Source organism: Sarcophilus harrisii, chromosome 1, assembly GCF_902635505.1.
Source record: "Sarcophilus harrisii chromosome 1, mSarHar1.11, whole genome shotgun sequence".
Classification (NCBI taxonomy): Eukaryota; Metazoa; Chordata; class Mammalia; order Dasyuromorphia; family Dasyuridae; genus Sarcophilus; species Sarcophilus harrisii.
In genome coordinates, this window is record NC_045426.1 from 331571216 (window position 1) to 331586369 (window position 15154).

Consider the following 15154-nt stretch of genomic DNA (forward strand, 5'->3'; position numbering starts at 1 on the left):
CTGGAACATAGTTACACTACTACATTGTGAGTAGGGTTATACATTGGTCTAACCATTCAGGAAAATAACATGGAATAATGTTAAGAAAATGTCTTAAATGTACATAGCCTTTGTGCAGAGATCATGCCCTTAAGTACACACACACACACACACACACACACACCCTACATGTAGACACTAAGGGAGTCATTGAAAAAATAAATGGCCCCATAAACAGCAAAACATTTACAATTGCACTTTTTATTGTAGAAAAGAACCAGAAATCAAAGTATATCAATTGGGAAGTGAATAACCAAATTTTTATACAAAAATGAAATAAAACACTCTCCTTTCCTTTTCTTCACTGTGACTGCACCCATGGTTGATCTTAGGTTTCAGAAGAGACTTCCTTTGATGTGGAAAGAAGATATGGCTTCACTTCAATGAGACCAGTGAAATTGCTAACACCAATTCCCATCAACAAATCTGGAAACTCATTAAAGATAGGTTGATCATCTTGACACGTTACTGTCCACGCTTGTGCCAGATGCTGAAAAAATATTATAGCTTAACAGAAGGAAAGGCATATGAGCAATGGTAAGGTAAATGCTCTTATACCTGAAAGAATGACCTGCATGAGAATAATGATTTTACGCTGTCTACTCCAAAAGACATCAAGAACCCAAAAAGTTTGACTGCCATATGCACCATAGCCTGTATTTGAAGCAGAAAATAAATGTATTCCTGAATAAGAAGATCCTCATACAGCATATTTATAAATTCAAAGCTGACAAAACCTAGAAGCAGTTCCTAATTGACCAGGCTGAAGCTCAATTGACTAAGACTAAGGAATCATCAAAGCATTAGGAAGAGCATTGACAGGTTAAGAAAGAGGAGGTCATCAAGGCTTTGTCTAGGAAGAAGATTAACAAAGAATTCTCCTATTTCTTTTGTTCATAGGAATTCTCTATTTAGTTCTCTCTATTTAGTTCATACAATAAAACTTGACAGACTGTTTAAAATAAATTCAATAGAATATGTTCACACTGTAAGAAATGATGAATAAAAGGATACAGGATTTAGCATTCAAGGAATTATAGAAAGATGTATATGGTCTTAGGAAAAACAAATAAACCACAATCAGTAAAAAATAGAAACATCATGAGTGCACGAAAGCAAATAGGACAAAAAAGAAAATAGTGCTTTTTTATTTGGAATGGCCCATAAGTGAACATAAGAAAATGTACCTCTCTCCTGCCTTTGTAATGGTGGGAAACTATGAATTAGTACAATTTCAGTTCACATGTCATTGAATTTTGTGGAACTGATTTCTTTTTATTTCTTTTTTATTCTTTGTTACAAAGGATTACTCTGTAAGTAGAGGCTGAGTTATATTTAAAATGGTGATAAAATACAAATTTTAAAAATACAAAAAATAAAAATTCCTCTATAATTTGCTTTATATTAATCATTAAAAGATTTGTGAAACATTTCTGTGGTTAAAAAGACTATTGTGATTTTCACATGTGCATTAAAAGCATCTAGTTGAAAAAATAACTTTTAACGCATTGAATCTTCAAGAAAGGCACTACTGTCACTAATCATCTCTGACTGCCAATGGCACCAAAAGTATCATTGAACTTCTTTATTTAAATGGTTTTTGTGACATATGCCTCTGAGTTTGTTGCTTGGTTACCCACTCAGAAAAGAACAAGCAGAAAACAGATAAAAAGAGACATTTGCTCACTACCATGACCAGGTGGCAAAATCATGCCAGATGTCCTTTCTCTACTTTCTTCTCTGTAGTCCTTCCTAATTTATGACCAGTAAAGAAAGCAAAATGATAGAAAGGGAAGTTATACCTTTCATATATTTGCTGAATTCAGATTCAGAAGCTAATTTGAGAATTTTTGTCATCATACATTTCAAACCACCAAGTCTTACAACTTCAACATAACTTCCCCTGAAATTTTCATTCTGGGATCAAACAGAAAATATATACAGATGGTTGAGATAATGGCCCTGTTAGACAGTTCCCTCATGCTTCTTCCTTCCCCTTTCCCCATCATAATTTTGTTACTCTCAGCAAATGGGTTAGAGGTACATTTTGTAAATTTTATTCATATCCTCACTCCAGAAGAATTCCCTGGAGTCCTGAGGAAACTCCATTTTAAATATACCTAATCCATTTTCTCTCCACACCACCTCCCTGTTAGAGAAACAAAATCCAAATGTAACCAACATGCATAATGAAGTAAAATGAATTTCTGCATTGATCATAGCTAAGAAAAATACATCTCACTCTATACTCCAACCCTTTAATTGTCAAGATGTGGACAGTATGCACCATCACTAGTCCTCTTGAATCTTGTTTGGTCATTACATTGATCAGAGTTTTTAAGTCTTTCAAATTGATTGTCTGGCTAATGATATTATATAAAATATTCTTCAAGTTTTGCTCACTTCATATTCAGTATTTACATGTCTTCACAGGTTTCTCTGAAACTGAGTGTCTCCTCTATATCAGCAATAAGACAAATGGCAAAGTGGAAAAAACTTTATTTTGGAATCAGATGACCTAGGTTTAAATCCCACTTCCAATACTTACTCTCTAACTGTTGGAAAATTATTTTATCTCCCTTAGATCCTATTTCATCATTTCTAAAATGAGGGAGTTAAATTGAGATCCCTTTTAGCTCTAAATTTATGATGATATAGGATAAATTAGAATATGGGGAGATGAATATTCTCATATAGGAATATCCTCAGTGGAGTGAAAGGGAAGGGAAGTTGGAATTGAATGGACAAGGGCATGGCCAAGAAAGTTTTTCATTATTGACTCAATGTGTATACTCTTGGAGCAGTGAGGTGGCCCAAAGACAGGTCTGGAATCAGGAAGACTCCTTTCTGGCCTCAAACACTTACTAGCTGTGAATTTCTGAGCAAGTCACTTAACCCTGTGTGCCCCAGTTTTCTCATCTGTAAAATAAGCTGGAGAATGATATGGCAAACTACTTCAGTATCTCTAACAAGAAAACCTCAAAGTGGGTTACTGTGGGACATGTGACATGATATGGCTAAAAAACAACTGAATACATGCTCCTAGACTTTAAATGCAGAGAAAAAGAAAACAGTTGAAAGTGTTTAAGGGCAAGACAGCCAAGATGGCTTATATTGTCTACCTAGACAAAGCATCAGTTGAAAGAAAAAAAAATTGATGCATTTATTTTTGAGTTAATTTACGTTGCCATCTTACACTGCTCCCTGGTGGCTTGCTAAATATTACAGCTTGGACAACTGCTCCAAAACATACCCAGTCAAAGCATTGGGATGTGAAACAAATGCTTCATGGTAAATTCACTCATATACCGGAGAACTGGAAGGGATTTTAGGGGTTATCTTGTACAATCCTCTCATTTTACTGCTGAGGAAACTGAAGTCCAGGGAAATGACTTGCTTGCGCTGATGCAAATAGTGTCAGAGTTGCTTTTTTGTATTTGTAACTTTTGTTATATATTTGAGGACTATATATTTATGAGTTTGGGACATTGCAATTTGTTTTTTTTTTAATAAGGCTATGATATTTTAATAGTTAAATAAGAATTTTGAGGGTATTGGTGAGACCTAGCATATGATGTGTCCTTCAACATTGGAGATTATAATCTCTTTGAAAACCTAGTGGAATTGTTAATTAATAGATCAATATTAAGCTATTTAAAGGACTGATTTTAACTAATACATTCCATTGTGAAGTGAAGGTCTTATTTCCTTTAATTGTTTTACTATTCTCTTTTTTTGTAAAATATTTAAATGGCAGATCATAGCTACTCTCTTAACTATTTAAGGTCCATTCCATTCTATCATGCTAAAAATTAAAGACTAAAGGAATTTGGAGTTGATGAAGCTCCCAATCACTAAAGTTCATTAAGATCTTTTGGGATACTAATATTTTCAAAGACATATAATTTCTTAGTTTCAATTTTGTGTCATCCACAAACATAAAAGCACGCAAATGATTAACTTAAAGTATATATAATGTAAAAAAAAAAATCAAAGAACTTTGTGCTACTCTACTTGACACCTTCCTTAAAGCTAATATCAATTTAACAATCACTCATTACTGAATCTAGTTCTTAAATTAGGTTTAAACATATTTATTATACAATCTACATCTCCATTTTGAATAAAAGAAAGTATAAGTCAATATCAATTGTGAATACAGGTTTCAAAATTGTGTCCAGCCTAGAAGATGGATTCATATAAGGAGTCATTATATAGAGATACTGGTAACCTTAGACTAATCTTTTCCACTTGATAATACCGAAAGAAAGCAAAAGAAAATTGGGAAATTGTATTGAATCATTGAAATAATTTTATTATTCTCTCTTGTTTGTGCTATCAGAATAAAATCCATATTTAATTTAATTTTATTCTTTTTCTCAATTGCAAATCAAAAATTTTTAACATTCATTTTTTAAAATGTTAAGTTCCTAATACTCTCTTTTCTTTTTTTCCTGTCCCCCTCCTTGAAAAGGCAACCAATTTGATATGGATTATAAATCTGCTTCTATGCAAAACATAGAAGGGTGGAATCCAAGAGATTTATTTTTCTGTTTTGTATTGTGTTCAAGGTTGGTATCAATTAAAATAGCTTAACTTTTTTTTAATAATTAGAGCATTAGATCATTTTCTCAGAAGCATCCAAAAGTTTGTTAACTTCCTTTATGTTCCTAAACACAACTTTTAAATTACTTTGGGGATTACAGAGAATCCCTAAGGATAAAAAAGGCAGAAGTTAAATTAGCATCTTGATCCAATCTGTGATCCTTTGGAATTTTCCAGGAGCACAGTTTAGGATAGGAAGAAAATGTTATAATGCTCTCTACACAAATTAATGGTAAGAGGCCTTAAAATAGAAGTGGCAGTATTCTGTTAAAAGATCATAACACTGTAACCTTATTCTGAATTATAGGAAATATGATTTTTGCTTCATTACCTGTCTTAGGAAAAGTTGAAAGAAAGGTAAAGATGTAAAATAATGTGCAAACAAACATTACAGCCAAATTTAAGTAAGGTTAAATAGTCAAGTCAGGAAACACATCTATGTTTGATGCTGTCTTAAGCCATTTAGAAAATTTTAGAAATTTGTGTGAATAACTTCTTTTTATTTTCAGAAATATGGAAGAACCAACTGACTTGGAATTAAATGGGTACTGGATCTCATACTGAGAGGTAAATGAGGGAAAGAACTGTCTTAGTAAGAGCGATTTTTGGAGATAGAACTGGAAGCTGGGGATAATCTTAGTATAGAAATAGTCAAAGGTAAAGAAATGCAATACAGATGGTTCCAGGCTTAAGCATGTATCCTGTGGAATAGTAACTACAAGTAAAGAATGTACAAACCAAACTGAAAAGGTTGGAGGGCATATTTTGCTGGAGCAGAAAAAACAAACAACTATTGTTTTCTGTTTACTGGAATATCTTTACTGGGGAAAGCAATGTTTTTAAAAAATTGATTCTAATATATCATCCTTTATTAGCTTCCACTAGATTGCTGATTACTGAGCCCTGGATTTAGTTGGCTCAGGTTTCTCCTCTATAAATCATAGAATTGGACTAAGATGACTTCAGACTCTAATATTCTATATTTTTTATTCCCTCCTAAGTCAGCTATTCTATGTTTTAAATTATAAAGTCCCTTCTAATGGGCTATTTTATGTTCTGTGTTCTGAGTGTCTTTTTCCATCCATTGCATTATATTAAACATTTTTTAATTGTATTTTCTTACAATTTTCAAAACAAATTAATCCATTTTTGCCTTTTATTTTCAAATCAGTGTATGCATCCTGTATCACTTCTAATTCTTTGCTACAAAATTAAATAGTTGAAGACTTGTAACAAAGAAAATTGTAAAGAAAACACCAAACTTATATGCAGAATTTTATCTAACAATTTGTGGATCATCACCCCACCTCTTTGCCAAGAACATGACATGGTTTTTAGTTATTCAGAATTAAGTTTTTAGTGACATTTTCTGAAGTATTTTGTTGATGTTTTTCATATATCACTCTCACTGAGTCTTCTCTTTTTCCAGTGTTCCTTATAATAAAGAGGCACAATGAAGCAAATAAAATTAGTCCATATACCATGCCTGAAAATGCATGCTTCAATTGATGTCCGTTGTAACTCTACCAAGAGTTAAGAGATATGCCTTACCAAATGCCATTACATTGATCAGAATTCTGAAGTCTTTCAGTGTTGTTTTCCTTTAAACTATTGTGATCATTGTAAAATTATTGACCCAGTTTTTATGTTCTTTGACACCTGTTCCTATAAGTCTTCTCAAATTGCTGCGAATTTTCATTTTCAACATTTCTTATAATTTTTCATCACATTCAGATGATGTATTTTGTTCAGCCAATTCCTGATCAATGATCCCTAATCAATGAGTATCTGTTTTCATATAATTTTTATTGCAAAAAAATGCTAATATAAATATATCTCTTTATGTGTATTTGTTGTTTAAAAAAACACTTCCTTAAGATCTATACCTAGCAGTGGTACCTCAAGGTCAAATCATATGTCCAAGTTAATGACTTTTATAATATAATTCCAATTTATTTTCTATTATATCTGCTCAAATCCAAAGCTCTACCAACAGTGCATTAGTGTGCCTATTTTCACAAAAGCTCCTCAAAAATTTGCTGAAAATGTGTTTCACATATGCCTGCTCCTCATAGGACTAGCTGAATTAATTTTGTTCACAACAAAACTTTTATATTTGATATAATCATAATCAAAGTTATCTATTTTGTCCTCTATGATCAGCTCTATACCATTTCATTGGTCTACCTTGCAATGTTTTCTTTTTTGTATTCTTTTCTCCTGTTCTTAATGCCATTTTGGAATATTTGTACTTATCTATGGAAATCAAAATAAAATTGATGATGAAAAAAGAACATCACAAAAGACAAAATATATTTCAAATGGAATTCACTGCTAATTTGCTTTTAAGTTCTTCAAACTTTGTACTTTTCTAAATCCTACAGGCAACAAGATAGAATAACATGGACAAGGAGAATTACACAGAAGTGAAAGAGTTTTTTCTGATTGGACTTTCTCATTACCCAGCTCTCCAGATATCTCTTTATGTGCTCTGTCTTGTTATGTATCTGGTGATTCTATTAGGAAACAGTATCCTCATTAGCATCAGCATATTAGATCCCCGCCTTCACACTCCAATGTATTTTTTCCTTGCAAATCTCTCTTTCTTAGATATCTGTTATACATCCTCTTCCATTCCTCCAATGCTAGTAAATTTCATGTCTGAGAGAAAGTCCATTTCCTTCACTGGATGTGCACTGCAAATGGTTATTTCTCTTGGATTGGGCTGTACAGAATGTGTACTTCTGGCTGTGATGGCTTTTGACCGGTATGTTGCCATCTGCAATCCCCTACAATACACCATCATAATGAACAAGGGACTCTGTATCCAGATGGCAAGTTGGACCTGGATGTTAGGCTTCCTGTATTCCCTGCTACTCACTCTGCTGGCTATGATGAGACCTTTCTGTGACAACATCATTGACCATCTTGCCTGTGAAATCTTGGCTCTTCTCAAGCTTATCTGTGGAGATATTTCCCTCAATGTGTTCATTATGACAGTTGGAAATTTTGTTTTCTTAGTCATTCCTTTGCTACTCATTTTCTTCTCCTATGTCTTTATCCTCTCCACTATCCTGAGGATCAACTCTAGTGAAGGGAGGAAGAAAGCCTTTTCTACCTGCTCAGCCCATTTAACTGTAGTGATCTTATTCTATGGTTCAGCCCTTTTCATGTATATGAAACCCCAATCAAAGGAAACTAAGACTTCTGATGAACTCATAGGACTGTCCTATGGGATAGTTACTCCAATGCTGAACCCTATCATCTATAGCCTGAGAAACAAGGAGGTGAAGCAGGGAGTGGGAAAAATACTGACCAGAAGACTATATTTGAGGAAAATATGAAAGGCTGTGAGACTTACTGTTCTTATGTTAATTCATGTCATCCATATTTCTTTTATATTGCTTTCCCACTATACTCTCTAAAACTCCTTTTTAATTTATAGTTTGCCTTTAATATCAGACCTTTTCCTCTAATACTCCTTCCATTTTGCAATCACAGAAATTAACTCATTCCAGAATAGTCACCATTCCTAGTGCTAGATAAACCTCCACTTGTATCCTCCTAAACTTTGGGCCAAAAAGAGGTATATATCTCTTGCTCTTTACTGCCATTCACAGACTCTCTTCTACTATATCACTCAGGAATCTTTCCTCCTTTGTGACCCATTCCATCCAGATACCACAGCCCTTCTAGGTCATGGACACTGTCATCTATGGTCCTAAGCATCACCAATTTCCTCAACTACCATGATCTTCATCTTCTCTACACCTTAGATACACAGAGAGATAGATTTTTTTTATTTTATCATCATTTTTAAATGTTATACTGCCACACTTTTTAGAGCTATAATTATTTTTGATATAACTTCTTCTTTCCTTCTTTCCCTGTGCTTTAACCTTTTATAAATCTATCTTCCATTCTCAGTACAACCTTTAGCATTTCAACCCTCTCATTCCATCCAACTGTACTCTTCTCTGGCCTAATTATCCTCCCATTCAAATTATGAATATATATTTATATCTCTGAAGTGAGTCAATTCAATTTTATAGTGCCCTCTACTCTCGAATCCCTTTTCTCCTCATCCTATCACCTCTTGATTACTCTGATCATTCATCATTTCTGTTCCTATTCATGCTGTTGAAAGCTGCTGGAAGAAGTCATACAACCCCTTACTGGCAAACCCAGATAATTAATCTCAACTGTGTCCTCATTAGGGCATACCAATTATTTTTATTTTCCATGATTGACTCTCTAAAGCATATCAGACAGTATCTATAACAAACTTTTTTTCTATCCTTAAGCCATTTACCCTAACCCCTTTCTCCTCTCTCTTCATCTACTACAGAGAAAAACTGAGACTATCTGTCATGATTCAGTTCTCTTCACCTTTATACCCAAATCTCCTGAATATACTCTTTTAATATCTCTTTTATTTTTCTCTCCCCACAACTATCTCATTTATTATGTATATATTATAATACACATACTTATATAATATACATTTTCTCCAATATTACAAAGTAAAATCATTGAGTGATAGAATTATATTATTTCTGTCTTTCAACCCCTAACATTTAGCAGAGTTCCAGATACAAAAGCAATGTAAATATTTGTGAGTGGATGGATGGATAACTGAATAGATAGATAGATGCAGATCTTCTTGCCAATGCCAATCTCTATGTTCTTCCTCCTTCTCCTATTGTAGATTAGTCTCACTTATCTTTTCTTTCTTCTCTTTTCAATTTCTTCTTCTTTGTGATTCACAAATATGCATGGTGCCTTTAATTGTTTTATTTTTAAATCCTCACTTGACTTTCTTTCTCCTCAAGTTATCAACATATGACTTTTCCCTTTCACAACCAAACTTCTAAGGAAAAGCATTCCCTATATTCATTGGCCCAACTTCTCAATCATCCACAATTTGATTTCTAATCTTTTCAGTCAATTAAACTATTCTCTCCAAAGTTTATTAATGATCTTGGTCTTGATCTCTCTTGGTCTTTTCATAACATTTGACATTGGAGACTACTGATATCAAACTGAAAGAGAAATGGGGGCTCCTAAACTATGAATAAGAATCCCTTTAGTTACTATTAACCTTGAGAACCAATATTAATATAATCTATGTTGTACTGTATTTTAAAATTTATTTCATTAAATGTTTCCCAATTTTATTTTAATCTGGTTCAGCAGCACTTGGAAGTATTGCAGGCTACATACAGCCCACTAGCCACACATTTGATATGTATGCTGTAAAACCTTTCCTGAATCTCACTTCTCTCTGTTTTCATGTAACTGTTCTATTACCATTCTTTTTTCTTGTCTGACCACAACTTATCAATAGCCTCTGCAGTATATTGTTTATATCTTAACCTCTGTTCAAATAAAACTCATTATGTTTCTGAAATCAGCCTCCAAAATTCTCTATTTTGATAAAGGCCACAACATCCTTGTCTTCACTCTGATTCACAACCTAGAAATTATCTTGATTCTTCCTTCACTCTCTTTTATTACTGTGCTTCATAGAATTAGTTGCCAAGTCTTGCTCTATATTCACAGTAGAATTTATTTATCACTTCTCCATTGAGACTTGTTATTGATCAGTCATTGTCAATCATTTTTGACCCTACATGACCTCATTTGGGTTTTTCTTGGCAATGATAATAGAGTGGTGTGCCATTTCCTGCTTTTAACTCATTTTACAGATGAGGAAACTAAGACAAATAGAATAAAGTGACATGCTTTAGTCACACTATAACCACTATAATTCAGGCCTTCTTTTTTTACACTGAATTATAAAAATGTCCTCCTAATCAATCTTTCCATATCCAGAACCCATACCCACATACAAACCCCCCAAATTTTACATGCATTTTGTGTGCATATATGTATGTATCTATATTCAGTTTACCACGAGTAAACTATAAACTCCTTGAGGGCAAGGGCTATTTGTGTTTTTTTCCTGATAGTGATAGTAATAATAATATTAATAATAATTTCCTAATAATCCTTAGAATACAAGTTGGTGCTTGATAAGTATTTCTGTAATTGTACAAAAAAATTATTCCTAGTATCAAGTATGTGATAAATTTTATGTATATGTTAATACATATATGTAAGTATGTGGTTTACTACTGTACAGTCTCTCTCTTCAGTTCTGTCTCTTGGTCTTATGATAATTTTGATACTTTCTATTAAGTTACACAAAGACATAAAATATATCCATTAATTGCTCAGAAGTTGCTAATGAAAGAAATGAGCTTTGCAACTACCCATTAAATATTTAAGAGAAATTGGTGTTAAGAAACATGTTTTTCTGATAAAAATATAGATCATATATTATTTCACTCATTCAACAAACATTTATCATAAAGCTACAATCATAGAGTCTTCAGAGGTGGAATAGATCAAAATATTTATAGTAGCATTTTTTATAATAAAAAAATATGTGGCCATAATGGAAAATCATCATGCTATAAAAAGTACATAACAATCATGCTACTAAAAATTTTTGTATAGAGCTAAGAAAAAAGCATAAGAAAAAAGACATGATATAGAAGGTAACATTTTGGAGAAATGTTTGGTAACATATGTGGAGAAAAGAATAGAGAAGAATCTAGGATTATGCCAGATTATGAACTTGAAAAACAAAAAGATAGAATTCTGTCTTCAACAGGGAAGCTTAAAAGAGAGGAACATTTAGGAGAAAAAAAGATACAGAATTAAATGTTAGATATAGGCATAAGATGCTTCTGGAATATCTAGTTTACAATGGTCAATAGGCAGTTGATGTACTAGAAATGAAATTTGGGGATGAGATACATGTTATAATCTATAAATATAACTATATCTAGTTATAATTATAGTATTTAACCATAATTATCTATAACTATAATTAGATATATGTTTCAATTCTATTGCAATTTTCTATTGTACTTTTCCAATACAATTACTATCTTGAGATGATGAGAGAAAAAGTTATAGATGTATACATAAATAACAATAATGCAAATTACAATATGAAATACAAAGTACTATGACATCATGTTTCAAACTATAATATAAAAGAGAGATTCTTAACATTTTTCCACTTATAACCATTTTTTGCCCAAGTTATATAGTAATCAATTGATATGTTAATTGCTTTACTGAAGTATTCCTTCTTCTCTTTTTTAAAGAAATTCTTAATTCTACTTTCCATTGCTTTGATTATGAGGGTCTCACCAGAATGAGAAAAGATGTCTCATGACACAAAGGACAGTGTATTGCCTTTATCTTTAGAGAGCATCTTTATCTTCCCATATTCTCCTTTTTTGTTCTTGAATAGGACCCCATCATCTGTGGATAAGTTTTCTATAAAACTGACAAGACACATGGAAGCATTTGCCCTGATTTCTCCATTCCAGGTTTATAGGGTCTAATAATAAGTCTTCTGAAGTCATACTAAGATAAAGTCTTCTGTTTAAGATACCTATGAAATTTAATCAAATTATACTAAATTATTGATTTAAAATAAATTTGATTTATTTATGTGTAAGGTCAATTATTAAATATAAAAGCTTGTACTTGAGTCTCAGGTACATCACTTTTGAGCTGTAGTCTTAAATAAATTATCTTTCTTTCATACACCTTGCTCCTCCTCATATGCTATGATTCAGTTACCCAGACCTTCTTACAGTTCCTTCACATTCCATTCCCCTTTTTGGGTGTTTTGATTGCCTAAGCTCACTTCTTAGAAAGATCTTTCCCCCAGTTCTGCCTCTCTGACTTTCCCTGGCTTCCTTCAAGTCTCAGCCCAAATCTTATCTGCAAAATAACATTTTTCAGTCCCTATCTCTGCCCAGCTGTTAATGCCTTCCTCTGTAATGTTGGAGAAACTGAGGCAAGATAGAGATTAGAGAGTTTTTAATATTTTATTTAGAGGAAGAGATTGGGCTGGGAGCAAAATAGAATTCATGTTACCCAGCAGCTGAATTGGACTCGTTCTTCAAAGCATCCAGCAGTGATTGATGGATTCCAGGGATTCTTATAGGGCTCCAGTAATCAGGGGAATAAAGCAGAGTGGGGGTGAGCAATGGTGAGCAGGAACTTTCAGGAAAGGATCATAATCTGGTTCTGACAGGTTAGGGGTAAGGAAGGATCAAAAATCTTGATAAATTGGGAGGGCTAGGAGCCACTGAGTCTGAGATAGGAGATATCCCACTCCCATTCGAGATTAAGCATCTGCCATTTATGGCTCTATAGAATGCTAGTGGTCAGACTTCTCAGCCCTAATTTATATTAGTCCTAATTGTCAGAAAGGAGGGTTGCCATCAGGGGGATTGAAGCAGAACAATTTAAGGAACTGAGGCAGAACAATTCAGGGAAACTGAGGCAGAACAATTTTTTTTTATTATAGCTTTTTATTAAAAGTTATATGCATGGGTAATTTTACATCATTGACAATTGCCTCAATTTACATCAATTGACAATTATTCTAATTTTTCCCCTCCTTCCCTCCACCTCTCCCCCAGATGGCAGGTTGACCAATACATGTTAAATATGTTAAAGTATAAATTAAATACAAAATAAGTATACATGTCCAAACAGTTATTTTGCTGTACAAAAATAATTGGACTCTGAAATAGTGTACAATTAACCTGTGAAGGAAATCAAAAATGCAGGTGGACAAAAATATAGGGATTGGGAATTCTTTGTAATGGTTCTTAGTCATCTCCCAGAGTTCTTTTGCTGGGTGTAGCTGGTTCAGTTCATTACTGCTCCATTGGAACTGATTTGGTTCATCTCATTGCTGAAGATGGCCAGGTCCATCAGAATTGATCATCATATAGTATTGTTGTTGAAGTATATCATGATCTCCTGGTTCTGCTCATTTCACTCAGCAGCAGTTCATGTAAGTCTCTCCAGGCCTTTCTGAAATCATCTGAAATCATTTCTTACCGAACAATAATATTCCATAACATTTATACAGCACAATTTATTCAGCCATTTTCCAACTGAGGGGCATCCACTCAGTTTTCAATTTCTGGCCACTAAAAAGAGGGCTGAGGCAGAACAATTAAAGGAAACTGTGACATAACATTCCACACTCTCTCTTCTGAACATTCAAATCATTGAATTATCTTGGATGATCTCAGCACTATGATTTTGACCAACACTATGTGAAGCAAATAGACCAAAACAAAATTAGAAAAATGCAAAGATTTATGGCAAGTTCAAGTCTCTCCCTGATAACCCGAGTTGATCAGTGATACAAAGGCTCCCTGTTGCACGTCCCCTCCAACATTCCACATAATCTTTCCTTGTCATTCTAGTCAATCTGACAGGAGTGTAGTGGTATCTCAGAGTTGTTTTAATTTGCATTTCTTTGATTAATAATGACTTGGAGAATCTTTTCATATGGCTAGAAATAGTTTCAATTTCTTCGTCTGAGAATTGTCTGTTCATATCCTTTGACCATTTATCAATTGCAGAATGGCTTGATTTCTTTTAAATTAGAGTCAATTCTCTCTATATTTTGGAAACGAGGCTTTTATCAGAACCTTTGACTGTAAAAATGTTTTCCCAGTTTATTGCTTCCCTTCTAATCTTGTCTGCATTAGTTTTGTTTGTACAAAAACTTTTTCAATTTCATATAATCAAAATTTTCTATTTTGTGATCAATAATGATACCTAGTTCTTCTTTGGTCATAAATTCCTTCTTCTTCCACAGGTCTAAGAGGTAAACTATCCTGTCTTCCTCTAATTTATTTATAATCTCATTCTTTATGCCTAGGTCATGAACCCATTTTGACCTTATCTCAGTGTACGGTGTTAAGTGTGGGTCAATGCCTAGTTTCTGTCATACTGATTTCCAATTTCCCCAGGATTTTTGTCAAATAGTGAGTTCTTATCCCAAAACCTGGGGTCTTTGGATTTGTCAAACACTAGATTATTAAAGTTATTGCTGTTTTGTCCTTTGAACCTAACCTATTCCACTAATCAACTAGTCTATTTCTTAGCCAATACCAAATGGTTTTGGTAAACGCTGCTTTATAATATAATTTTAGATCTGATACAGCTAGGCCACCTTCATTTGATTTTTTTTCATTAATTCCATTATAATTCTTGACCTTTTGTTTTCCCATATAAACTTGGTTGTTATTTTTACTAGGTCATTAAAATAGTTTTTTGGGAGTCTGATTGGTATAGCGTTAAATAAATAGATTAGTTTAGGTAATTATGTCATCTTTATTATATTTGTTTGCCCTATCCAAGAGCATTTAATATTTTTTCCAGTTGGTTAAATCAGACTTAATTTGTGTGGAAAGTATTTTGCAGTTTTGCTCATAAAGTGTCTGATTTTCCTTTTATCCATGCATACCTTTTGAAAATTAAAAAGGTTTAATAACAAAGATAACAAAAATATATAAAATAAAGAAATAAGAAGCAAAAAAAGAGTTGTTTTCTTCAGACAGTTTTTTCCTTCCTTTTCCAAACTGTTGACTCTCTCATGCATATCTCTTAT

General features: G+C 33.1%; 1 protein-coding gene and 1 pseudogene across 1 annotated transcript; both read left to right on the top strand.

Annotated features, from left to right (window-relative positions):
* The first annotated feature begins 394 nt into the window (after positions 1 to 394).
* Positions 395 to 1449, top strand: LOC100925074 (annotated as a pseudogene).
* A 5597-nt stretch (positions 1450 to 7046) lies between these two features.
* Positions 7047 to 7988, top strand: LOC100925331 (olfactory receptor 13D1-like). Its single transcript, XM_012543921.2, has one exon. It carries the CDS (start codon positions 7047 to 7049, stop codon positions 7986 to 7988), a length of 942 nt encoding a protein of 313 aa, XP_012399375.2.
* The last annotated feature ends 7166 nt before the right edge of the window (positions 7989 to 15154 follow it).

Bases quoted from the DNA above. Each gene is read 5' to 3' on its own strand.
- LOC100925331 (XM_012543921.2), top strand. From the start codon at position 7,047: ATGGACAAGGAGAATTACACAGAAGTGAAAGAGTTTTTTCTGATTGGA.